This window comes from Crinia signifera, chromosome 2, assembly GCF_055691185.1.
Source record: "Crinia signifera chromosome 2, ASM5569118v1, whole genome shotgun sequence".
In the NCBI taxonomy this organism is placed as follows: Eukaryota; Metazoa; Chordata; class Amphibia; order Anura; family Myobatrachidae; genus Crinia; species Crinia signifera.
Genome location: NC_139218.1, coordinates 14,053,162 through 14,079,846, shown reverse-complemented (window position 1 = coordinate 14,079,846; position 26,685 = coordinate 14,053,162). Strand labels below are relative to the sequence as shown.

General features: G+C 46.9%; 1 protein-coding gene across 1 annotated transcript in view; it reads left to right on the top strand.

Annotated features, from left to right (window-relative positions):
- Positions 1 to 531: 531 nt before the first annotated feature.
- RCSD1 (RCSD domain containing 1) overlaps positions 532 to 26,685 on the top strand; it is a 53,219-nt gene continuing 27,065 nt past the window's right edge. Inside the window, exon 1 of the mRNA XM_083171583.1 lies at positions 532 to 971. Coding sequence (XP_083027709.1) covers positions 966 to 971 — 6 coding nt within the window. The 5' untranslated portion in view covers positions 532 to 965. The remainder of the gene's footprint in view (positions 972 to 26,685) is intronic.

Here is a 26,685-nt window from a genome sequence, read left to right as displayed (position 1 = left end):
ATGGTTGGACCATTCTGATTTTTATTACATCCCCTGGACCATACAGGGAGGCTTTATTCTCCCCCTCCTCCTCTAGCTGATAACAGCTGTCACATGAAGCCCCACCTGGCGGGACACATCCTGGACAGGCACTCCTCCAGAATGACAAATATTGATGAATGATGCCTGCCTGGTCCGGGGTTACGGAGTCCTGTCTGGTTTTGTTTTTACCTATGCCCTATAGATCGTAAGCTTGCGAGCAGGACCCTCCTACCGTTTTGTCAGTCTATAACTACCCAGTTTGTTTTATCACTGTTTCCAATTGTAAAGCGCAATGGAATTTGCTGTACTATATAAGAAACTGATAATAAATAAATATATTACCAGGCCTGGTGCCAGGCACCAGCTCATAGGCGGCTGGTTTTTCTGCAGATAAAAACTGGCACTTGGGGACATATCGCACCCACTTCCTCTAGCGAGCCTCCTCTGGTGCCCGCGCGCTGCGATCTGTCACCGTCACATCTATAATCACTTTCAACTTTGCCGCTTTCCTCCTGTGCAGCCTGGTCAGAGAACAGCAGAATGAGACACAGGGGTGGGGACGCGACAAAACCTTACAAATAGAGAGCAAATCGAGACACTATGTCCCCATGTATGGGCAGGACAGTGGTGAGCATTGCAGCCCGCACTCCCTCCGCTCAGCCCTGCACTCTGACAAGTACAGTATCTGTTTAGATTCGTGTCTAAATTTAAACACTGATTACCTCCCCTCCCCACCCTCCCCTCTCTGCACAGTTTTGCAGGACTAGTTAGTGGGGAGGGTCCCAGCTCTGGTATCTGGAAGCCTTGGGACACAGCAGTCCAGGCAGCCAAGAGTTCAGCAAGTGACAGGAGAGAAGCAAACATCAAGAAGTATAAGAGACACAGCGTGTGAACGCAGAAAGAGACTACTCGACAACACAGAGACTCCCCTCCGGAGAGAGGAAATGGAGGTAACTTCTTGCCCGCCTATACAGTCCGCACCCTGGCGCGCTATCACACATCGCTCGGCGCAGGTTAAACCCTTTAATTGCTGAGTGAATTTGTCAAAATTGGTGTGAAAATTGCCAAGAAAACATTGTTATTCATCGTAATGACCTGTAATTTACGTTTATATAGGAAATATAATCTTTTTTTTTTTTTTTTACACATTTTTTATTTGCATTTATATAACAAATGTGAGGGACGCTGGCAATTTTTAGCGGATATTTTTGAACAACTCTCACAGAGATGTCTGCAAACAAAGGGTTAATCCGGATTCTAGGTTTATAAAAGATGTGTGAAGGCTCCGCAAATGGATTTCGGTTTAATGTGCTATACGTATTGATTTATGGCATTTAATTCCGGTTTGGAAAAAGGCTTAAAATGTGACATTTATAGGGGGACACCTTCCTTGTACACTGTACTGAGCTGTCAGATGCATGCTAGCCGTAACGCAGGGATATTTTGCTGCTACAGTAAATGCGTATTGTTTAGAGTGTGTATTTGACAGTGCAAAGGTTTGTACCCTGTGTGTGTGTGTGTGTGTGTGACACAGAACTCTCTGCAGCTTGTTGTCAGGGTCTGCTGTGCAGGAATAGTGAAAAGTGTTGGTGATAGTGATGAGACGGATTATTCCTGGGACTCAATCACGGTATTCAGCAGATGTATGATGAAATCTACTAATTTCGTAGTGATGTGCACATCTGTCACTCGGGTGCACAGAAAGGTGTATACCTGTGTGTGTGTGTGTGTGACACAAAACCATGCCCTGTGTCTCTTGTGTTTCAGATCTCTGTATAGTGATACCATCAACACTAAAGTGGGCGATATATTGAATGATATCATTCATTTTTCTGGAGCGATATTGATTGTAATGTGTTTACACCTAGGTGTAGGGATGGTCATCAAATTATGGCTGGGCTTCCGCTATCAAATCTTTTGAAGCACTGGTAACTGACCATCGCATCGAAAGAATACGATAGAAAAAAATGTATATGATTTGTGTACGCGCAAAAAAAGCATGGACACACATGCGCAGAAGCACTGCAGCATGCCTGGCCAGGGGTACGGGAACATCGAATCAACATCAAATGTTTGCCATTTGATGGCGGAAGACATTGGAATGCTGTCATCGAAATGCAAAAGTACTACCTACAAAACACAATCATCGATGGTTGCGATGCGATGTCTATAGACTCTAGAACAGGCTTGGTTCTGGCTGCCAGGGCATGGTGGGAATTGTAGTTCTACAACAGCTGAAAATCCATTGATCATCTGCCCCTGCAGCTGCAGATCACATGTTAATGATAAAGAAGCAGTCTTGGGTGGATTGTGTTACACAGTAAAGGGGTTGTGTATATTGTCCTCAATTGTTTACCTATCAATGTATCAACCGTCTTATAAATTTAAATTTTATACCGAAGGCTGGATTGTGATATTGGTTACAGTGACAGATGACAGCGTCACCGGGCACTGGTGGCAGTAAGAGACCATACAAACAAATGTCTTGTTCTATTGATATGATTTCTATACGCCTGTATACTGCGTGATGATAATCCGTTGGTTACTGTTACTGTCTGTGTTATGAAACATAAGTAAAGCGTGTAATTAAGTAGGCTAGCTTGTAATGTATGTAATGGTCACATGACAAGCGGAGTCATGGTCACGGGACTATAGTGTGAAACAGGTAAATCCCTAACCTGTGACACCCACCTGACTCTGCTTTTCCAGATGACCTGACATATATTACGTCCACTACAGTATCTATGGTTTTATACATTTCACCAGTCCATCAATTCTGGGAAATGTGATTGCTGTTGTGTAGTTATACTGTTTATATTGTGTGTGTGCTGCCATGGATTTAATATATACATTATTGCAGCATGCATTAAAGTGTAACTCTTTCTATTCATATACTGTGGATAATATATTCACAGTTTGCATTGATTTGGCATGATTTGGAGTAGACAGGTCTTGCTCTACCACTAAGCATCTGTAGGCAGCTGCCTAGGGACTCAAGAATCTGGGAGGCATCATTGATGAACTTAATACAAAAGGCAGGTGTGGAACTTCTAAGACATCACCTCCGCACGTTCACTTAAGGTTCTGAATAGCCGGTATTGGTGTGTGGACGGTGGTGGGAGCAGGAAGCTGATGTTTTTGCCTGGGTTGTTGAAATACCTTGCACCAGTCCTGGGAGTATGGAATTTATTATCCACTAGTAATAGTGCTCGAAGCAAAAAGCTTCGAAAGCTAGTCTGCTACCCTCTGTGTTTGTGCATGTGTGAGAAAGAGGTGTAGTATCACTCTCTGCCAGCAGATGGCAGTGTTTGAGAGACTCCTGGACACTAGACATTTTATATATATATATATATATAACAGAGCGGAATCCTTTCAGGATATAGACAGTGGTTATCATCAAGTTGGTGTTGCCAGACCCCGCTGCCTGCCACCCACCCACCACCATAGCAGTGGGGTGGCAGGTGTGGGGGCCCCAGATGTGTGGGGGCCCCAGGACGACCTCCCCTGTTGCCCCGTGGCTAATCCGCCATTGATGTCGGGTGCAGTGAAGCCATGTTTTCCTGCTGCATTGTGCATGCGTCACAGTTGTCTGCACACAGAGTCATAGTACTGGTTCAGACACAGTGGGGGTGATTCTAGTTCTCTCGCTTTGTAGCGAGTTCGGTCCCGTCCCGATGTTTTGGGGACTGTGGCAGTGGGGGGGGGGGGGGGGGGCGTGTATTCAGCTGGGCATCATCGCAGGTGCTGTTCGCAGCTTACTGAGCAAGTCTGAATCAGGCCCACAGTGTATTAGAAATGTATTGGGCTAATTTCCCCTGCTGCGTTTCTGTAGTGTTGTGTAAGTGCCGTGCCTTGTCACACACAGTGGCACCTAGCATAGGACTAGAGCAAGTTTCCATGGTGCGACCGATGGTGGGGTGTAATAATGCATATAAAGGCACGCACAGTGGGCGTCTTAGTCCTTGCACATTCAGAAGAATGGCTGTACCCCAGGGAAGGGCTTTGTAGTGGTAAATGCATACAAGTCATTATTATACAGTGTTTTGGCTAGAGACAGATTGCTCTTTTGCTGCAATAAGACCCAACTTCCGTTACGCAATGTAGATGAAATAGAATTGTATACAGGAAAAGAGGAACTTTGAGGTTAGGTCATACTTCAGTTGTGTCATGCCTCCCGACACTGCTAAAGCCCCCAGTGGGACATATGTGTGCCACAAGGAGGCGGGGTATCCCATGCATGTGTCGACCCGCCGACCCTGTTCACCTCAGGCCTGTCAACCTATTTAGTTTGTTGACCTAAGCTTAATGTATGACTCATACCCATATGCATTCTCTCTCTCTCTCTCTCTCTCTCTCTCTCTCTCTCTCTCTCTCTCTCTCTCTCTCTCTCTATATCTCTATATCTATATCTATATCTATATATATATATATATATATATATATATATAGACAGTAGAGAACAAAGTGCGCCCCTAGATAGACTTCCACCACCAACTTTCAAAATAGACAACCGAATTTGCAACCTTTTGAATCACTGGTCAACAGTTTTATTATAATATTTCATAAAAAACAGTATAAAAATTTCATTTTCATCTTTGAGTATTCGGTTCTATATATGCAAGGAAAACGGACCCAACGCGTTTCGTCGTTAAAACGACTTCCTCAGGGGCAATATTCCAAATGCATACAGAATACAGATATAGATGAAGATTAAATGTCTCATAAAAATGGATCCTTTGAAGGTCCTGGTAAAAGGATGCAAGCCTGCATCAATTTCCGTGGATGTCCTTATAGACAAAAAAGAGTGAGATCCCCAAATTGAAGGGGAATCGGATATTGTTTGAGGGATATCAAATGTACACCTCAGAATAGCATCTCAGCAGGTTAAGGTGTCAGAACAAACTGCAAGTGACTATAAGTGATATATATATATATATATATATATATACACAGTATATATAAAAGTCGAACTACTCCTCACCTCTATGAGGTAAAGTACCACCAGTGATTACTTGACAGCCCAAATTACTCCTTTGTGTGCTAAAGGATGCCATAACAGAAAGTGAAAGCGCTTTTTTTTTTAAGGGCACTGATATTAGTGTTCATTCTAACACCTGCCATCTTTGAAACCCCATGCAGTTCCTCTTCCAAGCCTGGGGTGTTGCTGTCTGCTGTAGTGTTTCTGCTGTGGTGTTTCTAGTACAGGTCTGGTTTGCATATCAGTTCTGATACAGACCACACTGTGCTAGAAGCACTACATCAGACAGCGACCCCCCCTTAAGGGAAGAGGAACTGCATGGGTTTTCAAAGATAGCGGGTGCTAGAATGAACACTAGATATGTTTCATACTTGCTGGATATGGAGAGAGGGAGCTGTATAGACAGAGATCGGATGTAGGAGCAGATAGGGACTGGGGGGGGGGGGGGGGGTGGAGAGTTTGTGGGCTAAAAACTGTCACAGCTCAAAGTGAAAGTCAAAAATGTCACGGCTCAAAGTTAAAGTACATCGCAGATGCCATCATTTTGACGGGCTTTTAACTGGTTGTTTAATAAAATAAAATATAAACATATGGGTGGGAAAAGAAACTAGGAAAAATGGTTAAACTGCCCTCTACATATACCAGGTCCTGGAGAAGGAAACAGAGGGGACTTTAGAAATGATTCCGTGCTCTTCATCTCATAAATGTTTATTGAGTATAACGAGGGGGAGTCTTTCAATTTCTGGACTTTTTCATGCCTTACGTGGACTCCATTACGTGGTAAAGTGTGCCCGGTAGCAGACCAAGGCACCTGGCCCAAAACCTTGTGCATGTCGACCTTGTCGGTGGACCTAATGACTGTCTGTGAGCTGTACCCCACCCCCATGCAGCTACTATCTGTCAGAAGAAGACCCTGTAAGAAACATTTATTATACAGTTGCAATAATATCTGTGGACATCTGGGATGGGGGGGGACGGGGGGACGGACGTATTCTCTGTTGAAGGGGACATCCACTGGGATAATGGTCAAGATAAAATTCCTGAGCTCTAGCCAAAATTCATGAATTTTTGGACAATCCCTCCAGAGATGTAGAAAGTAACCCTTGCGATCACAGACTCTCTTGTGCAATTGCGAGACATTGGGGATTATGTTAGACTTGGGAGTAATTTATATTTCTTTATAGAATAGGAACCAGGTTCTAGGACTAGTTGCCAGTGAGGCAGATGTGTTATAAAGTAGTATGGAGTCTGAAGACCACTGTGTTATTAGCAGCGGTGGAAATGACTTCATTGGTGTTCACACTATTCAATCCCAATTCCATCGGGATCGAATCGCAAGGCAAAAGTATTGGATTTGGACTATATAGTACAGATCTGTAATATATGGAAGTTCATGATGGACAGCTGAGGATTCCCTGTCATCCAGCATTGTAGATCTAGAGCAGGGGCTCTCAAACTGGGTCCTCGGGACCCCACACAGTTCACGTTTTCCAGGTCTCCCAGCAGGTGCACAGGTGCACTCATTACTCTTTGCACATTTTAAAAGTTCCACAGCATAACCCTTAAATCTGCATCTTATAATGAAGGTGGGAAATATGAGTTTGGCATTACCAATACAATCAATGACCACTATCATTCCACTGCTGGGGTGGAAGAGGACTACTTTGCCCATATGGCAAAAACATTTTTTTCTTCTGTGATCAGGACATTCAACATCTTCACATGTAAGCTTGGGAAAGTCATTGGAAGAAAAGAGTTAGACGCCATTTCTGTAAGGCTTCTGGGTTCTTTTGCGTTAAGATTGTAGACATCCAGAAAAATTCTGCAGACATCTCTTTGGATCATGCACCACATGGTCATCTTTGTCCTTTATGGCAAAAAAAACTTTAGGTGACTTCTAAGCTTATTTACTGAAAATAAATCCACCTTTGTCATTGTCCTCACAGAAGTTCTTAGACTCATCTGAGTGACTTGACCACCCTTCAAAATATGATGGCACTTCGCTAAGTATTACATTGGTATAATTTTCTGAAATAAAGTGGAACACAAAATTATTTTATGTTGAGAAAAAAAATGGTATTTGTTTTTTTTATTCTCTTGGTGAATGCAATTCTCATACATGTTCCTCTCGTTCCCCTTAGAGTAGTGAGTTAGATGTCTTTCTCTCAATTTGAGGAGAACATACTTTATGTATGGACACAAAGTCACTACCGGGAATGGTTGGGTTGAAGGCACCATATAGTGGTATAAAGGAAAATTAGTTATGCGGGGCTACCGAAATCTGTGCATCCAAACATCTCATGCTCGGACCAATCACTTTCAAGTAATTGAAACCGATCCTCCAGACCTAAGTTGCTGGACCATTTCCTAGCAGCCAGTTAATTGCAAAAGGCAGTGGCAACCACCCCAATATCCTGCTGGTACATTTACGAGGCCGTAGGTTACACAGTAAATCCACAGAGATCAAACTTAGAATAGTATCTAGGAGCCCAAATAAGTAGAGCTTTCCAAGTGGACCGCTGCCAGGTACTAAATTTAGTTCTGGGTTAGTATTACATCTGCAGGAATACACTGGTACATTAGGCAGAAAAAAAAGTCAGCCAAAGGTGAGACTATGGAGCACCTCGAAGAAATTGAAAATGTTCTACGCAATGTGTCACCTGTTACACAGGACGGCACCAGAGATTCAAACATATGTGGGCACGGCGTTGTCTCTAGGATAACAATGCTGTCCCTGGGAAATCAGCCGAATAAATCAGATCTGGTGATATAGTATAAAGGTATTGGCTGGATGAAATACTGTCAGAAATCTGTGCTCTGACTCACAAGATCTGCAAGATAATGCATGGTTGGATTTGTAGGACCAAAACAGGACCTCATCTTTGGGATCTCCTTTAAAGAACCACAGGGGCACTACTCCCATGTCTCCAAGTTCAAGGAGAGTGAGCTGATCTCTTTGTAAATATTGCCCTTACTAAGTAAATCTAATTTACTAATAGTTTTAGTTAACCTTGGACAAAGCTGTACTGAAACACGTAATCCCCAGTTGGAGCTCTACTGGAATACAACCTCCATCAGATGGATCTTTACTAAAAATAAATCCTTCGCTAGATGGAGCTCTACTGGAACATGTCCTCCATCAGATGGAGCTCTACTGGAACATGTCCTCCATCAGATGGAGCTCTACTGAAACATGTCCTCCTTCAGATGGAGCTCTACTGGAACATGTCCTCCATCAGATGGAGCTCTACTGGAACATGTCCTCCATCAGATGGAGCTCTACTGGAACATGTCCTCCATCAGATGGAGCTCTACTGGAACATGTCCTCCATCAGATGGAGCTATACTGGAACATGTCCTCCATCAGATGGAGCTCTACTGGAACATGTCCTCCTTCAGATGGAGCTCTACTGGAACATGTCCTCCATCAGATGGAGCTCTACTGGAACATGTCCTCTATCAGATGGAGCTCTACTGGAACATGTCCTCCATCAGATGGAGCTCTACTGGAACATGTCCTCCATCAGATGGAGCTCTACTGGAACATGTCCTCCATCAGATGGAGCTCTACTGGAACATGTCCTCCATCAGATGGAGCTCTACTGGAACATGTCCTCCATCAGATGGAGCTCTACTGGAACATGTCCTCCATCAGATGGAGCTCTACTGGAACATGTCCTCCATCAGATGGAGCTCTACTGGAACATGTCCTCCATCAGATGGAGCTCTACTGGAACATGTCCTCCATCAGATGGAGCTCTACTGGAACATGTCCTCCATCAGATGGAGCTCTACTGGAACATGTCCGCCATCAGATGGAGCTCTACTGGAACATGTCCGCCATCAGATGGAGCTCTACTGGAACATGTCCTCCATCAGATGGAGCTCTACTGGAACATGTCCTCCATCAGATGGAGCTCTACTGGAACATGTCCTCCATCAGATGGAGCTCTACTGGAACATGTCCTCCATCAGATGGAGCTCTACTGGAACATGTCCTCCATCAGATGGAGCTCTACTGGAACATGTCCTCCATCAGATGGAGCTCTACTGGAACATGTCCTCCATCAGATGGAGCTCTACTGGAACATGTCCTCCATCAGATGGAGCTCTACTGGAACATGTCCTCCATCAGATGGAGCTCTACTGGAACATGTCCTCCATCAGATGGAGCTCTACTGGAACATGTCCTCCATCAGATGGAGCTCTACTGGAACATGTCCGCCATCAGATGGAGCTCTACTGGAACATGTCCTCCATCAGATGGAGCTCTACTGGAACATGTCCTCCATCAGATGGAGCTCTACTGGAACATGTCCTCCATCAGATGGAGCTCTACTGGAACATGTCCTCCATCAGATGGAGCTCTACTGGAACATGTCCTCCATCAGATGGAGCTCTACTGGAACATGTCCTCCATCAGATGGAGCTCTACTGGAACATGTCCTCCATCAGATGGAGCTCTACTGGAACATGTCCTCCATCAGATGGAGCTCTACTGGAACATGTCCTCCATCAGATGGAGCTCTACTGGAACATGTCCTCCATCAGATGGAGCTCTACTGGAACATGTCCTCCATCAGATGGAGCTCTACTGGAACATGTCCTCCATCAGATGGAGCTCTACTGGAACATGTCCTCCATCAGATGGAGCTCTACTGGAACATGTCCTCCATCAGATGGAGCTCTACTGGACCATGTCCTCCATCAGATGGAGCTCTACTGGAACATGTCCTCCATCAGATGGAGCTCTACTGGAACATGTCCTCCCTCATGTGCAAATATGAGCATGTGCAGGGTCCATGGGCGAACGGCTTTGGCGACTTGCGAAGCGGGCCAGGGGCGTGGGGTGGCGAAGTCAGGTGTCACCTATGGGAACGCCCAGTGCCGAGCTTCGCAGCTTACCAAGTCAATTAGAATCAGAGCCTAAGTGAGACCACAATAATACTGCTTCCTCTGCATCATCAGGTGTTCATAGTGAATTGTGACCAAACGCTTCATATAGAGTAAATTTCACATTAAACTGCGTCACATGGACAGTTATTTAGCAGGTGGGGGAATAAACTAATTCGGTCACCATGACACGTTCTGCCAGTACTGTGGCGCATGGGACATGCCTAAATGTAACGCCTCAGCAGCAAAATGTTCTTGGAAACTATTTCTCAAATGTTGGCAACAATTATTTCATGTTGAGTATTAATCCTAATGTATTTTCTAACTTTATCAGTATATCATATTTCCTATCATTCTTTGGGAATTGAGATAAAATAATGGTTTGACCATGACAATTTGGCAGCATGCCTCACCCCCCGTAGGGAACTGTCTATCACAATAGGAGCCCTGGGCCGTCCCCAACTCTCCTTCCCTGAATTGTCCCTGGGGGCAGTGCTGTAGCACTATGCCTCCAACACCCCTTATGGGATGTGAGTATGGGTGCCAGGTGCCCTGTACCCTTCTATATAGTGTGGTGCCTCTCTAGTCACACCCTAATGCATCTGGGGAGGTAGACCAGTCGCACACTCCTCGTTACGGGTTTGGCTACCAGCCTGGCAAAGCTCACAGCTTACAGAGTCCTTGTTATGTCGCCCCAGCGATTACTTGTCCCCCCACCCCCGCCACCGTTTCCCCTCACAACCATGCAAGGGGATGTGTTACGAAGTCACATCCCCCTCACATGTTTCCGCAGCAGGAGAAATCATTCAATGGTCAGACTGATTTATATTTGCCGGTGCGGGGACGAAGACAAGGCGGGTGACATCATATCCCGCCCGCCTTGCATGGGGATGCCCACGAAACACTGGGCACTCCCATGGCCCAGTGCCGCCGCCGCCGACATTGTATATCACTGAGTCCGTTTGCCGATGACCATCGAGGCAGGGGGCAAATTCAGTTCACTAAGAGTGAACCAGAATCAGCCGCAAAGCAAACCAGAATCGTCAGAATGGTGGGAATGGTCATCATTTATCCAGGGCCGGCGCCACCACTAGGCAGCTTTAGGCATTTGCCTAGGGCGCCGGCCATTGGAGGGCGGTAGTGAGCCGCCGAGGAGACCAGGAAGGTAAACTGAAGCAGTACGGGACACCCAGCCAATTCAATGAAGCAAGGAGCAGGTGAGTACAACCCCTGTCCCCACCCCTGACTGGAGCCTACCCACAGTCAGTGCCCGGCGCTGCCCTCCCCCCATGCTGAACAGCAGCAACCTGCTGCTTTTCTCCCTGGAGCGCGGTAGTTAGCTCCCGGCGCCCGCTGCCTCCCCCCCCCGTGCTGAACATCAGCAACCTGCTGCTTTCCCCCATGGAGCACGGTAGTTAGCGCCCGGCGCCTGCTGCCCTCCCCCCGTGCTGAACAGCAGCAACCTGCTGCTTTCCCCCATGGAGCACAGTAGTCTGCGCCCGGCACCCGCCGCCCTCCCCCCCTGCTGGACAGCAGCAATCCAATCCGTCTGCAAGGGTGAGGGGGGAGGGGGCGGGCGGTGGGCTGCTCGCCCGGGGCGCTGACAGGGCTTGCACCGGCCCTGTATTTATCTATTACCATATATTTATATAGCACACACATATTCCGCAGCGCTGTACAGAGAATATTTGATCAGTCACATCAGTCCCTGCCCCAATCTATATTCCCTATCACATGTACACGCACACACAGACATTCTAGGGTCATTTTTGTTGGAAGCCAATTAATCTACCAGTATATTTTTGGATTGTGGGAGGAAACCGGAGTACCCGGAGGAAACCCACACAAGCATGGGGAGAATATACAAACTCCACACAGTAAGGGCCATGGTGGGCATCGAATCCATGATCTCAGTGCTGTGAGCCAGTAACCATTACACCATCCATGCTGGAAATGAGGGAAGATAACGGTCTGTCTCTATCATGGATCGGGCTGTGCTAATTTAAAAGACTCGAGGGGTAGATTTATGAAGCAGTGATAAGGGAGGAGAAGTGATAAAATGCCCGGTACTTTATCGCCGGCCAATCGACTCCTGACTGTTCAGTTATAGGCTGGGTTTAAAAAGGGACAGTCAGGAGCTGATTGGCTGGTGATAAAGTACCAGGCACTTTATCACTTCTCCTCCATTGAAAACTTGCCCATGGATCGTATGGATCATAAACTGAATCCTCTCGCAACTTGACTGACAGGAAGTCTGCGTTTGGGGGTGGACACCTGAAAAAAATGCAGGCGGGTCCCGTCATGTTTGAGTTGGGTCTGTGACGTCAGCCATGACAACATCCACCCTGCCTCAGTCACAGATTAGCGTCGGACTAACTCACATTTGCACAGATGGCAAAATCTGCTCAATGGTTCGGGAATTACATGTGGGATTGCGTAGGATCCATGTGCAATTCTCACGCAATTTAGCAAGGGGCGTTTTCGCCGTCTGTCTGGGCGGTAGCGTTCTCCTCACAGGCCACTGTGACTTCTCACACTAGCGGTCAGGTCTGAATCAGACCCAAAGACGGAACTGCTGGGCGGATGTTTGACGTGTTGTTTACATAGTTTATAAACATGATTCCAGAAACCTCAGTTCTGTGCAGAGGAATATGCGAGCTGTCACTGGAATATATGGGAGCGCTGGTTACTTGTTACTGTGGCCGGGGTCGTCGGGTTTATTTACTAAGACGGGGGTTCTGTTGAAGATGGGATGTACTATGGGCAACCAGGAGGGGAGGAGCTAAGTGATCGCAGGGCTGCTGCAAATAGTTGAAGCCCCGCAATCAGGTGTGAATCGGCCCCTTAATAAATAAACCCCATGGTGTGTAGCAGAATAGGATCTCCTGCTGGGCTCAGTGGTAGGCAGATTTGTGGTAGGCTGCTCAGTGGTAGGCAGATTTGTGGTAGGCTGCTCAGTGGTAGGCAGATTTCTGACAAATAGGGGGAAATTTACTAAAATAAATTTGTAAAAAATATGTGTATTTGTATCCAGAAATACACTTATTTTTTACATTTGCTATCCCGAAAATACGGCAATTCGTATTCGTATTGATAGCACATCAATACGAATAGGAATTGACGTATTTTTGGGATAGAAAATGTCAAAAATAAGTGTATTTCTGGATACAAATACACCTATTTTTTTTTACAAATTTTCTTTTGTAAATTTCCCCCATAATGTCTAGGTCGATGGTCGGTACGAGCAATTAGTCGACCTGGTCAAAAGGTCAACACAAGCAATAAGTCGACATGAGGGTTTGGCAATCATTTTCTTTCATTCTTTATCACCCACGTGGAAACCGCCTGGGAACGGTAAAGTGTGCGGACACAGTATGCCGACGCAGCTGTAGGAGAAAGAGGCATGATAACGCAAACGCGGTACACGTGCTTAAGTGTCGACATTGACTTCCAAAAAAAAGTGAAAAAGGCATGTTGATATTTTCATGTGTTGCCCCTTTCGTGTGTGTCAACCTTTTTCCAGTGTTGACCTTGTGCATATCGACCTTTCACTCGACCTAATGGCTGTCGACCTAGACATTGGGGGTTATTCTGGTTCACTCGCAAAGGCACAATCACTCTCTAATGAGCAAAATCATATGCACTGCAGGTGGGGCAGATGTAACGTGTGCAGAGAGAGTTAGATTTGGGTGGGGTTTGTACTTCAAACTGATATCTATATTGCTGTATAAAAAATAAAGCAGCCAGTATTTACCCTGCACAGAAACCATAAAACACCCAAATCTAACTCTCTCAGCACATGTTACAGCTGCCCCACCTGCAGTGCAGCATGGTTTTGTCCATTAGAGAGTGATTGTGCCTTTGCGAGTGAACCAGAATAACCCCCAGTGTTTGTCAGATATACCACACCCGTTCTCCGCAGCATCTCACTATAATGAGCATACAGGGCGCAAATACTAAGGGGTAAATATAAGATGGAAGTTCTGGTGGATATGGGATGTTGCCCATAACAACCATTCAGAATCAACTTCTTATTTATTTAGAGCCTTCTAAAAGATAACAGATGATTGGTTGCCCATAGCAACACAGTAATGGATCTTAGTAAATAAGTGTTACATGTCAGCTAGAGCACCCCAACATGACACAGGAATGTTGGGGTTTATCAGCTGCAGAACGCCCAGTCCGGTGTCATAAGCTAAGCTTCCAGGTCCCCCATCCACATCCCCCAGGAGACGCTTACATCCGATAGCCCTGGAGGGAGGGAGCAGCAGCAGCTCAGGAACAGCTGGGAAGCTTCATACTAAACCGCTGATAATATATACAAATAATGTTGTGTTGCGTCCTAATTTCATGCAGGACTCTCGCATTTACACTTTGCCCAGAACAACAGGGCGTTTCGACAATACACTTGGAAGAGTTCCTAGAATGTTAGTGATTAGTCCTGACCCCGGCATAGACGCCCGCAGGGAGTCCTCGGTACCAAACACCGTGTGCTCGAGGCTGGTACACATGATTCTTTTGCCGTTACGCGCCTGTTGGATCATGGAAAGCTTGTGTGTTATTTGGCCTCTGACACCGGCTTCTCCCACATCACAGTTTAGCGCGTTGTAATGTTTGGGTTCACGATTCACCTGCGTAATTTGAGGCCGATTTAGTCCGAATTCGCACCCTTTTTCGATGGGGGGGGGGGGGGCTTGCGCATGTGCAAATCCTGAGCCATTTTGCTCCAGAACGCCCTGGGGAACGCCCAGATGGGTAGATTCCTGCTCGGGTCAGGCGGCTGATGTCACATACGGGACGGCGGGCGGAGCTGACCTGTTCATTATGCTGCGAGTATACACAGCCTAGTGAACAGGTTTGAATCAGGCCCCATTATTTGGGATGTATTAAGCTGAAAATGCGGTAACACCCCCATTTTACTGCATTTTTCTATGTACTAAAACCCCGTCGCCACGTTACTGCAGAGCAGGGTATTGCCACCTTTGGTGGGGGGGAGGGGGGGTTTACCCTGGCTCAAACCTGCCATGGTTTGTCCAAAAACAAATGTGCCCCTTTTGTGACTTTGTTCCTAAATCCAGGTATTAGGGGCAGTTTCATTCCCCGTTGCAGCAATAAGGATTGGCTCTTACAGGCAATGTATCAAGATTCTCTCGTTGGCACAGTGAAGAGTAAATGACAGTGTAAGTGATCGCGTTACTGCCAGGTTCACGCCTAATCACCTGCTGTTCGGCTTTTTATAAGCACCAGTGATACTAAAGTCCTGCTGGAACTGCACTAGAGACTTGGGGGCCCATTTATCAATGATCGCATTTACAATGTGATCTGGGCGGAATATCACCTACCAAGTTGGATGGATCATCCCCCACTCACAGGAACAATTCCCTACTATGTGCTGAGCTGGGTGCCGGGGGTCTGCCCATGCGCTGTTAGCACTGACCCCCCCACCGACCCTGCTGACCTCACTGCCCCGGCAGCAGTGCGGTGTGTAGCCCATAGGCTACAATGGGCTTTCACCAGCCATAGCTGCCTACCCTCCTGCATTCTGCAGGAGACTCCCTGACATAGCAGCAATCTCCCTCTCTCCCTCATTAGTATAGCAATCTCCCTCATGTCACCTAGCCCACATTACACTGTTACATCATAGTTACCTCCCCTCCTGCATTCTGCAGGAGACTCCCTGACATAGCAGCAATTTCCCTCTCTCCCTCATTAGTCTAGCAATCTCCCTCATGTCACCTGGCCCACATTACACTGTTACACCATAGTTACCTCCCATCCTGCATTCTGCAGGAGACTCCCTGTTACATCAATCTCCCTCTCTCCCTCATTAGTCTAGCAATCTCCCTCATGCCATCTAGCCCACATTACACTTACATCATAGTTACCTCCCCTCCTGCATTCTGCAGGAGACTCCCTGACATAGCAGCAATCTCCCTCTCTCCCTGATTAGTCTAGCAATCTCCCTCATGTCATCTAGCCCACATTACACTGTTACATTTTGCAGTACACACCCACGCTTCTAGGTGCCACGTTCACAATCTCTTTTCACAATCTCTCCATATATAGAACTATGACACGCTCCCTCAATGGGGCGCTGTGCAAAATTCTACTACCAACTATAATCTCCCTGAAACTAGTTTTCAAAAGTAGGCAAGTATGCCACCATTTCAGAATGGCGGTAGCCCAGGGTTTCGATGCGCTACTACCTGATGTTGATACATCGGGCAGCTTCGCATTCCCCATAGAAACCTATGGGGACGGCGGCCAGCGGGACAGGAGGGATCAGAGATTCCTGCTGCGTTCCCTCCTGATACATTTGGGGGATACTTAATATTTGCGGGTAACCACTGAAAACAGGTGTTTTCAGGGATTTAGCCCGAAATATTGATTGATAAATGCGTTCCTTGATAATACCCCTATAAGAGGCTCAGTATGGTTATTGATTCTGAAATAATACAGTGTTTCTGCCAACAGGCCGGAAGGGCAGCAATGATGTGCATGAAAACAGTATATATGGGCCTTGGAATTCGAGTAAGCTGGGTACACACTGAGCAGTATGCCGTCCGGTCGGGTGGATCAGTACAGCATATTGCCTCCATCATTCAGTGTGTACCAGCTGTAGAATGTCGTTGGTGCAGAGGGCAGACAAGAGCTGGGGTCTCTGACCAAGCAAGCTGATGACAACCAAGTGTTCATAAAGGCTGGATGGTTCATGGCAGCAAGTGGCTGTGTAAGCGGACATCATTGCACAAAACCAGGCAATACATATTTGCGTTGCATGTTGTGCCCAGGTGTAGAGAGTCCACTAATATTCCTGCTGTGTATGAGTGTGTATCTAATGTGGTCCTTGCATGGGATAGCGGATTCCGCTGGACACATCAGGAGCAGACTAAGGCGGTGCCCTGTAGGTGTTATGTCACTGTGTAATTACAAGCTATGACATCATCCCTTCCTGTGGCATCCTACCGAGCAGAGAATGGCTCCAGTGTGCGCAGTTCCCATGACATCACCCACAATGTTATGAGGATGCTCAGGGAGGAGGCTGGAAACAGGCTGAATATTACACTCTGTAAAACAGAGACATTACGCTGGTCCGGAATCATTAGCAGAGGAAATTATAATAACATTACGCTTTTTTCCACAGAAAGGCTGAGCCAGGTTTGCAGGAACAGCATAATAATACCAGTATACATGGGGGACAATTGACTAATGACAGAAGAGAGACAGAATCTGATTGGTTGCTATTGACAATAACACCTCTTTTCATCTTTAGAAGCATTTCTAAATTTACAACCTTGCATAACCTACAAAATACATATATGGGCCCTTATTCTAATCTGTGCGGTACGGCCCGCGTGCGGCCGTACCGCCGATGTTTTCACTCTGCACATGCGCAGAGGTCACTCTGCGCATGTGCAGGCGAAATCGCCGCACACAAAAATTATACGCCGCAAAGGGGGCGTATAGGGGCGTGAGGGGCTTGATAGCCTCATTTACCTATGTATACGCCCAGCGTTTCATGGGCGTTCCCATGCAAACGCGGGGCGTATGCATGGTAATGAGGCTATGACGCCAGTGATGGGGGCGGAAAGCTGACATCGCCGGATGTCAGCTCTCCGCCCAAATACAAGCTTTCACACGGACGATTGTCCGTGTGGTCTAAGCTTGCGTGAGCGGGTGGAGCGTGCGGCCCTGCCTTCGATGGTCGTCGACCATCGAATGCAGGGGGCAGCTCCCACCATGGTGGAGGCGTACGCCCCACCATTTTCATGCGGATCGCCAGCCGTCCGCGTACGGACGGCCGTGGCGATCCGTCTTGTAGGCGGGGATTGGTTTGTGCGGCCGGAGCAACGTATGCGGCTCCGGCCGCACACATCAGAATAAGGGCCATGGAGAGATAACTAAATATATAGACAACAACATTTGCAATTTCAGCGTTTCAGCTTGTACTAAACTTTGCTCAGGGACGGAAACATTGGACTATCAAATGTTGTTTTTTTTCCTTTACCATTGACCTCACTTCCACCTATGTCACAGAATGCTCCCCAAACGCGTTTCATTGCTAAAAGTTCTTTGTCCTTTTTTTGTATTTAGATTATTTACTATATATATATAAACAATATAAATAATATATTTTTAGATTTTCTGCGTTGTACTTTCTTTGTAAGTAAAGTTTTTACACACTCTGCATTTTTTTTACCGGTACTGACAATCGGCACATGGAAGATGGCAGCACGTACTAAGCCATTTTTTTCTTTACCAATTTTTCTTCCACACCAAATTTGCATATGCCCACCCATGGTTACTGAGAATGCACACACGCTACACTACATTGGAACTAGGGATGGACATCGGAAGCCCACCATCAACTGATGGTAACTGACCATCACATCAAAAGAATTCTAAAAACAATTTATATGATTTATGCATGTGGAAAAAAAAAAAAAACCTTTTTGCACAGCAGCACTGCAGCATGTCTGCCCAGGGCGGCGGGACCATCTAATCACCATAAAATATTAACCATTTGATCCGGCAAACATCGGAATGCCACGATCGAATGGTAAAAGTACTACCATCAAAATGAAATCATCGATGCTTAAGAAACATCACAATGCGATGTCCACCCCTAATTGGAATCTTTGGCCGATATGTTTTGTTAGGTCTGGATGACCGGAAAACCGGAGTCGAGCGTTTCTGTTTTTTTTTTTTTACCTCATTATAGTCAAAAGGCTCATGCCATCAAAATATAATACAGACCAATGATGCAATTATTGCTCTATGACCGTTGACGTTACTTCCAGAATCGCGGGAAGGGGAACTTCCTCTCCCTGCACAATTTGGTCGATCTCTGCAGGTACAGAGATCAACTGCAGCTGGGAGTCTCATCTGACACATGCTCCACTGTTTTCTGCATGTGGGCTGTGAGTGGTGGTGATGAGGAGGAAGAGGGGGGGGGGGGGGGGGTTGTATGACTGTAGGTGTGGTTAAAAACAAAATTATTGGTGGGAGAATGGAAAGCAACTGATGCTAAAGCTGGGAGTTCGGAGTAAAATAATAATAAATAAATAAAAAATACATTGACCATCGGATGGGGTGTTCTTTTTACAGGGTGTGGGGGTTATATAACATAAATTTTTTTTTGCTACTAAGGGGGTGAGGGGGTACTAGTAGGATTTAAGACTACTGGGGGTTGGGATCATTTGGTCTACAGCATGATGGTCGACAGTCATTAGGTCAACACCATTAGGGTGACATGGGAAAAGGTTGACATGGGAAAAGGTCGAAAGGTCATTAATTTGACAGGTCGATAGTTTGACAGGTCATTAGATCGACAATGTCTCGATCGACATGGTGTATTTCACTGTTTTTCTACCTGATTGTCAACACAGTCGACAAGGACACAGTTTAAAGTGCACCTCATCCCCTCTCATCGCTCGCTGTGCGTCGGGCACACTATTTTATTCTCCCATCACGCCCTAGTGAATGGTAGGGCATGAAATACCGCATGTCGGCACATGTCGGCTCAAAAAACAGTGAAAAACCCCATGTCGACCTTTTGACTGTCGAACTAATGACCTGTCGAACAAATGACCTGTCAACCTAAAACCATGTCGACCTTTTCCTATGTCGACCTAAACCCATGTCGGCCTTTTCCCATGTCGACCTAATTATGTCGACCTAATGACTGTCTACCATCATGCTGTAGACCAAATGACTGCATCCCGACTACTGGGGGGGGGGATCTATTGCCAATGAAGGTTGGGAAGTTATTTTATAATGAAAGCCTAAGGAGACCAGGGGGATGCGGGGATATACTCCTATATATTTTTTTATCTATAAAATATTTGAAAATATTATTACAAATATTTTTTTTATTTGAAAAGTAACTTTGTGAGCGGTTGTGTGGGGGAAAGTGGAACTCATGGGTAATGTACAGTTAGGCCCCATACACACCAGAAAGATTAGCTCACGATTAGGGCTAATTTCGACCGTTGTAACGACGGTTGTGCATGCATTGTGGGTCAATCGTTCGTTTTTCACTCACAATCAGGATCGTTTGCGACGGGATGCGCGCTCCCGTCACGTCGTGTGTCGCATTGGAGATTTTGCCTCCTGCAGCAGAATCTCCAATCCGACCGCAGGTCGGGTGCTGATTGTATGCACATCTGAAGCACATTGTGTGTGCTCCCGTCGTACGGACCGTCGTTCCAATCCGGCTTGTTTATAAAGACACTCCCACCGCAGATTTACTAACGATCCGCACATCCGACGGTCGTACGACCATCGTTACCGATGTCGGATCGTTAGCTAATCGTGTGCACCAGGGAACATGATCGTTCCCTAGTCGTTTACCGGCAGCGGGAGAGCGCACCAGGAAAGTGCACGCCAAATCGGTAGCCGATCGTTAGACGATCCTGGTCGTTCTGGTGTGTATGGGGCCTAAGTCATCATTGTTTTGCACCCATATATGTGTGTGTGCACAAGTACATATTCCGTACGCACACACAACTCTTGGAGATGTGTATCAGATATAACTGCACTGGATTATTTTCATTCCCCCTCTTGACAAAGGCCCATCCATCACTGGTGACACTGCCGTGATTGCAGCCAGACTCAGACTATTTATAGGGCCAGAGACAGGATCCTCTTCTATCCGTCTTGCTGTGTATAACAGATAAACTATTACAATAAACCTAAACCTACTTAATGAAACTAATATCTGTTTATTCTCAAAGCTCTAAATGGTGTTTTAGTTAATTACCTGTAAAGTCTTTATTGTCTATCTCGCAAATGGATATTTTACATAACCATTCGCATGCCAGTGGGAACCTCCCCAATCTTTCGATGGTCGCCGACCACTCGTACATATGAACGAAGAAATGCAGTCATATCGGCGGGCAGCTGACTTCCGGTTATGTCAGCTGGCCGGCCGACACACGTGCGTCACGACCGCATTGCCATATGTACGCCCAACGTTTTCTTGGGAACGCTGCAATTCCATGTTCCTGGGCAATGATTGGTCATAACCATTTTTAGAACATACGTCTGGAGAGAGTTTCTAGATCTTCTCAAGAAAGTGGTACAAGATAAATTTGTCTTTGTTCTATATTATAGGGGCAGTACGTGTAATGGTTAGCATTACTGCCTCACAGCACTGAGGTCATGGGTTCTATTCCCACCATGTGTTATATATACGGGGCAGTACGGATGGTGTAATGGTTAGCATTACTGCCTCACAGCACTGAGGTCATGGGTTCTATTCCCACCATGGCTCTAACTGTGCGGAGTTTGTATATTCTCCCCGTGCTTGCGTGGGTTTCCTCCGGATACTCCGGTTTCCTCCCACAATCCAAAAATATACTGGTAGGCTAATTGACTCCCAACAAAATTAACCCTAGAATGTCTGAGTGTGCGTGTATATGTGGTAGGGAATATAGATTGTAAGCTCCACTGGAGCAGGGACTGATGTGAATGTTCAAATATCCTCTGTAAAGCGCTGCAGAATATGTGTGCGCTATATAAGAAACTGTTAATAAATAAATAAATAAATAAATAAATATTATTGCTGAGGATTTCCTACAATATAATACAAAAAAAACTGGAAAGACCATAGGAACAAGGAGTGCAGCTGCTATGGGGCCCAGAGCTGAGAGGGGTCCTCCTTCCTTGTTAAAGTAATGTGTTGTACCGTATATACTCGAGTATAAGTCGACCCAAATATAAGCCGAGGCACCTAATTTTACAACAAAAAAATGGGAAAACTTATTGACTCAAGTGGGACCCTCACTCGAATATAAGCCGAGGGGGGCTTTTTCAGCATAAAAAATGTTCTGAAAAAGTAGGCTTATACTCGAGTATATATGGTATACTTTTTTTTCTCCATTAGGGGCCTTGAGGCCTAAAATATATCTAGTTTTGCCCCTGGACTTGCTCATTGTAATGTAGCATAAAATTAACTGGAGGGCAATATACTGCTGCATAATATGAACTGGAGGCTTTGTAATTTGCCATAATATGATGAACTGGGGACGCTATCCTAATGTGAATCGGGTAACAGTAACATGTGATATATGCATTTTTTTATCATTGGGTGGTACATAGGGGCTCTTAAATACTTTTGCTATGGGGCCTACAAATATGTAGTTATTCCACTGGCTGTAGGGTGGTATCCTCTGTATCCTCTGTGCACTGGCTGTAGGGTGGTATCCTCTGTATCCTCTGTGCACTGGCTGTAGGGTGGTATCCTCTGTGCACTGGCTGTAGGGTGGTATCCTCTGTATCCTCTGTGCACTGGCTGTAGGGTGGTATCCTCTGTAGACAACTTGTTTTTGTCTCTACTACAACAGGACCTCTATGGGAGAACAGTAAGTATCTCCCAAGTGCCTCTGTAGCCGCAAAAAAGTGTGTAGCGAGTGTCTGTACGAAGCCGCCCGTGGATTATTTCAGGGAGATGCCGCGTTGTCCAGGGAATAATGGGTGGAATCGCTAAGATATGTGAAAGATATACAGTACATACATGACTAGGAAGGGTGTAAGATTGCACATACATAGAGGCATGATGATTTTACACACCAGTAACCTGACCCCGGAACCTACACAGCAAACAGATTATCTCTGCAGCGTTTACTGCTTTGTAGGTGGCAGAAGGCGGCGTGTTACCTGTAATTGTATTTGTTCTCCTAAGTCCTGAGCACGTATGACAGAAGGTCCCGCAGCGCTGGCCCCTGGCTAGGCTCGTGCTTTACGATGTGTCGCTACCCTGCTGGCCCGTCTTATGAAACATGGTGTCATAAATGGAGTTACACCCTGGGCTTTGTCTGTTTTATGGCAGCGTCCCCCCCGGCTGCACTGGCACATCCACCAGATCCCTAAACATTGCAGGCTTTTCATGGGGAAATGTGAGAGAAATGTTCTGCAAAGTCCAGTTTAATTACATTTCACACCAGTCACCAGTGGTTGCCTTGTTACTTGTTATTGCAGGGCTCATGCCAGCCCTTACAGGAGGCGGATGATGAACTTTAATATCTGTAAAAGCCGCCATAGACTGCCAACCTCACACACAATTCTCTAGGTATCTGGGCCTGGGGTTGGAGGATAAGATTAAACCTATGGACAGTGATGTAACAGGAAATGTTGTGCATAGGGGGGCTACATGCTTTTTGGGCCAATGTGCTCTTTACCAAGGGGTTATATGCTCATTGCCTGGGGGTTACATGCTCATTGCCAGGGGGTTACATGCTCATTGCCATGGGGTTACATGCTCATTGAAAGGGATTTCTTGCTTGTTGCCTGGGTTGACATGCTCTTTGTCAGGGGGGTAAATGCTTGTTATCAGGGGTTTATTGCTCCTTGCCAGGGGTTTCATGCCCCTTGCCAAGGGTTTCTTGCTTGTTTCCAGGGGGTTCCATACTCGTTGCCAGGGAGTTAGGTGCTTGTTGCCAGATGTTAGTGTACTAGCCAGCATGCTTGTTTCCAGGGGGTTACATGCTCATTGCCAGGGGGTTACATGCTCATTGACAGGCGATACATGCTCATTGGCAGGGGTTTACATACTCATTGCCATGGGGTTCCATACTCATTGCCAGGGTAACATGGTCCTCGCCATGTGTTTTGTGCACAGCATGGCAGCATTCCTGGAATCCAGTAGGACCGCTAGACAGCGGCCATTTTTGAAAGGCCATTACGGATGGCCAGAGCGTATGGAGGACCCGGGGTATGAAGACGATCCTTTCCTGTAGTCACATAGGATGAAACCACAGCAGGGAAAGCCCACCCGTAGCCCATGCAACGCCACCAAGTGGTTAATCGCTCCAGTTGGAGTGCAGCATAGGTTCTGTGGGTCTCTATCTCCCACTTCATTCTCTGCAGAGCTTTCCTTAACCGCCTAAAGTGACAGGAGACTGTTTTTGACGTCTGCCTAAGTTTTTCCATCTTGCGGGTGCACCTGCTCTGTGAGAACTCTTCATTCTGCAGGATATGACCTGAGCACACGTTCTATTTTGAGATCTCTTTAGAAACACAGATGAACTCATCGCTGCGTCTCAATGGAAGCTTCTCTGCGACCGCACAAATGTGTGTTCCTTTCGGTTGATAATTTGTTCACTTCCCGCTCGTGCAGCAGATGTTTCCTGTGCAAGGAGCTGACTTAATTAATCCCGATTAGGGTACAAGATGCCTGCCGCTGAGTCCATAACGTTTAACTGGCCCTGACAAGGCCTCAAGGCATTTACTATTGTTTTCATAGAGGTTAAATTATCCAATCTAGACAATCCCTTTACAAAAGGCAGCTTAGAGATATATAGAAAAACAAAACTTCTCAAAAACAAAAATGATCAAAAATAGCATTTGTACAAATCACTGCTAGTTCCTCTGATTCTGGCCACACGACCGTAGGGATGTCTGACGCTGAGGTCAGGAGTCACCGACCAGCGAGTGATTTCTCCTGCCTCCGCAAATAAGCGGGTGTGCATTATAGACCATGTGCATGCGCAGTCCCCAAAACATCGGGACGGTCCCGAACTCGCGTAATAGCTAGAATCGCTCCCATGATTCCTTGTTACTAGCGCATGCTATGGATCCTTCATGGTTCCTTTTTACTAATAGAGATGAGTGGGTTGATGAGCCCCCTCCCCCCTCGAATTTACCAGATTCAAGACGGCATCAGAGCATTTTGATCCTTCGTGAAATTTTTTCCGCATCTAGAAAAAAGGCCGATTGTCTCCCTGTTGCTGTCCCTCCTTCTCTCTCCTGGTCACTGTCCCTTCTATATCTCCCTGCCCCTACTTCTCTCTCCCCGTCACTGTCCCTCCTTCTCTCTCCCCGTCACTGTCCCTCCTTCCCTCTCTCCCCGTCACTGTCCCTCCTTCTCTCTCTCTATACCTATGATGCTTCCCTCTCTCTCTCCCCGTCACTGTCCATCCTTCTCTCTCTCCCCGTCACTGTCCCTCCTTCTCTCTCTCCCTGTCCCTCCTTCTCTCTCCCCGTCGCTATCCCCTCTCTCTTTGTTGCTGTCCCTTCTTCTCTATCTCTATCCCTGTTGCTGTCCCTTCTCTCTCTCTCTCCTGTCGCTGTTCCCTCTCTCTCTTTGTTGCTGTTCCTTCTCTCTCTCTACCCCTGTCACTGTCCCTTTTTTTCTTTCTCCCCATCACTATCCCTCCTTCTCTCTCTCACTCTCTCCCCATCGCTGTCACTCCTCTCTCTCACCGTCGCTGTCCCTCCTTCTCTCTCTCTCTCTCTCACTGTTGCTGTTCCTTCTTTTCTCTCTCCCTGTCCCTTCTTCTCTCTCCCCCTTCACTGTCCTTCCTTCTCTCTCTCTCCCCATTGCTGTCCCTCCTTCTCTCTCTCTCCCCATTGCTGTCCCTCCTTCTCTTTCCTCTCTCTCTACGCCCTCAACATTTGAGTGCGCGTCCTCGATACACGTAAATATATATCTGCCGCCAATGTACTGTAAATGTTGGGAGATGTACCAAGCTTAGTGTAAATTGCTGTAGGCATTACCAGTTATGCTGAGGGGACTGGAAACATGATGATCATTGCAGCATATGACACATCCTTGTTACATCCCTCCTAGTTACATTCTGGGGATGCTTAGATTGTGCAGGGATCCGCTGATGGCAGCAATATATGTTAAATAATATATTCAATCAAAGTATATTTTCCCTGCCTGAATATTAGGCTAGGTACTATGGGCCTGATTCAGACCTGGTCACTAGGCTGTGAGTGTCCGCAGCTTAGCGAACAGGTAACCCCCCCCCCCCCTCATGAGTACCCACATTTGCATACAAGCGGATGTGTACACCTCATATGACGCCGCACAGGCACAAAAATCATTCGATGGTTGCTGACCATCAAATAATTTTTTTCCCCATTCACAGATATGTGGCATGATGCGGCTGTAGCACACAGATGCGGCAGGAGGCGTCTGTAGCACATAGATGTGACAAGAGGCGGCTGTAGTACATAAGCGCGACAGGAGGCAGCTGTAGCTCATAGATGCGGCAGGAGGCCGCTGTAGCACATAGACGCGGCTGGAGATGGCTGTAGCGGCTGTAGCACATAGATGCGGCTTGAGATGGCTGTAGCACAGAGACATGGCAGGAGGCGACTGTAGCACATAGACGTGACAAGAGGCGGCTGTAGCACATAGACACGGCAGGAGGCAGCTGCAGCTCAGACGTGGCAGGAGGTAGCTGTAGCACATAGACGTGGCTGTATCACATAGACTCGAAGAGAGGCGGCTGTAGAACATAAACATGGCAGGAGGCGGCTGTAGCACAGAGACGCGGCAGGAGGCGGCTGTAGCACAGAGACGCGGCAGGAGGCGGCTGTAGCACAGAGACGCGGCAGGAGGCGGCTGTAGCACAGAGACGCGGCAGGAGGCGGCTGTAGCACATAGACACGACAAGAGGCGGCTGTAGCACAGAGACGCGGCAGGAGGCGGCTGTAGCACAGAGATGCGGCAGGAGGCGGCTGTAGCACAGAGATGCGGCAGAAGACGGCTGTAGCACAGAGACGCGGCAGGAGATGGCTGTAGCAAACAGGCGCGGCAGGGGGTAGCTGTAGCACATAGGCGCAACAAGAGGTGGCTGTAGCTCATAGATGCGGCAGGAGGCGGCTGTAGCACATAGATGCGGCAGGAGGCGGCTGTAGCACATAGACGCGACAAGAGGCATCTGTATCACATAGACGCGACAAGAGGATGCTGTAGCACATAGACGCGGCAGGGGGCGGCTGTAGCACGCAGATGCGGGAGGGGGCGGCTGTAGCATGTACACGTGGCAGGAAGCAGCTGT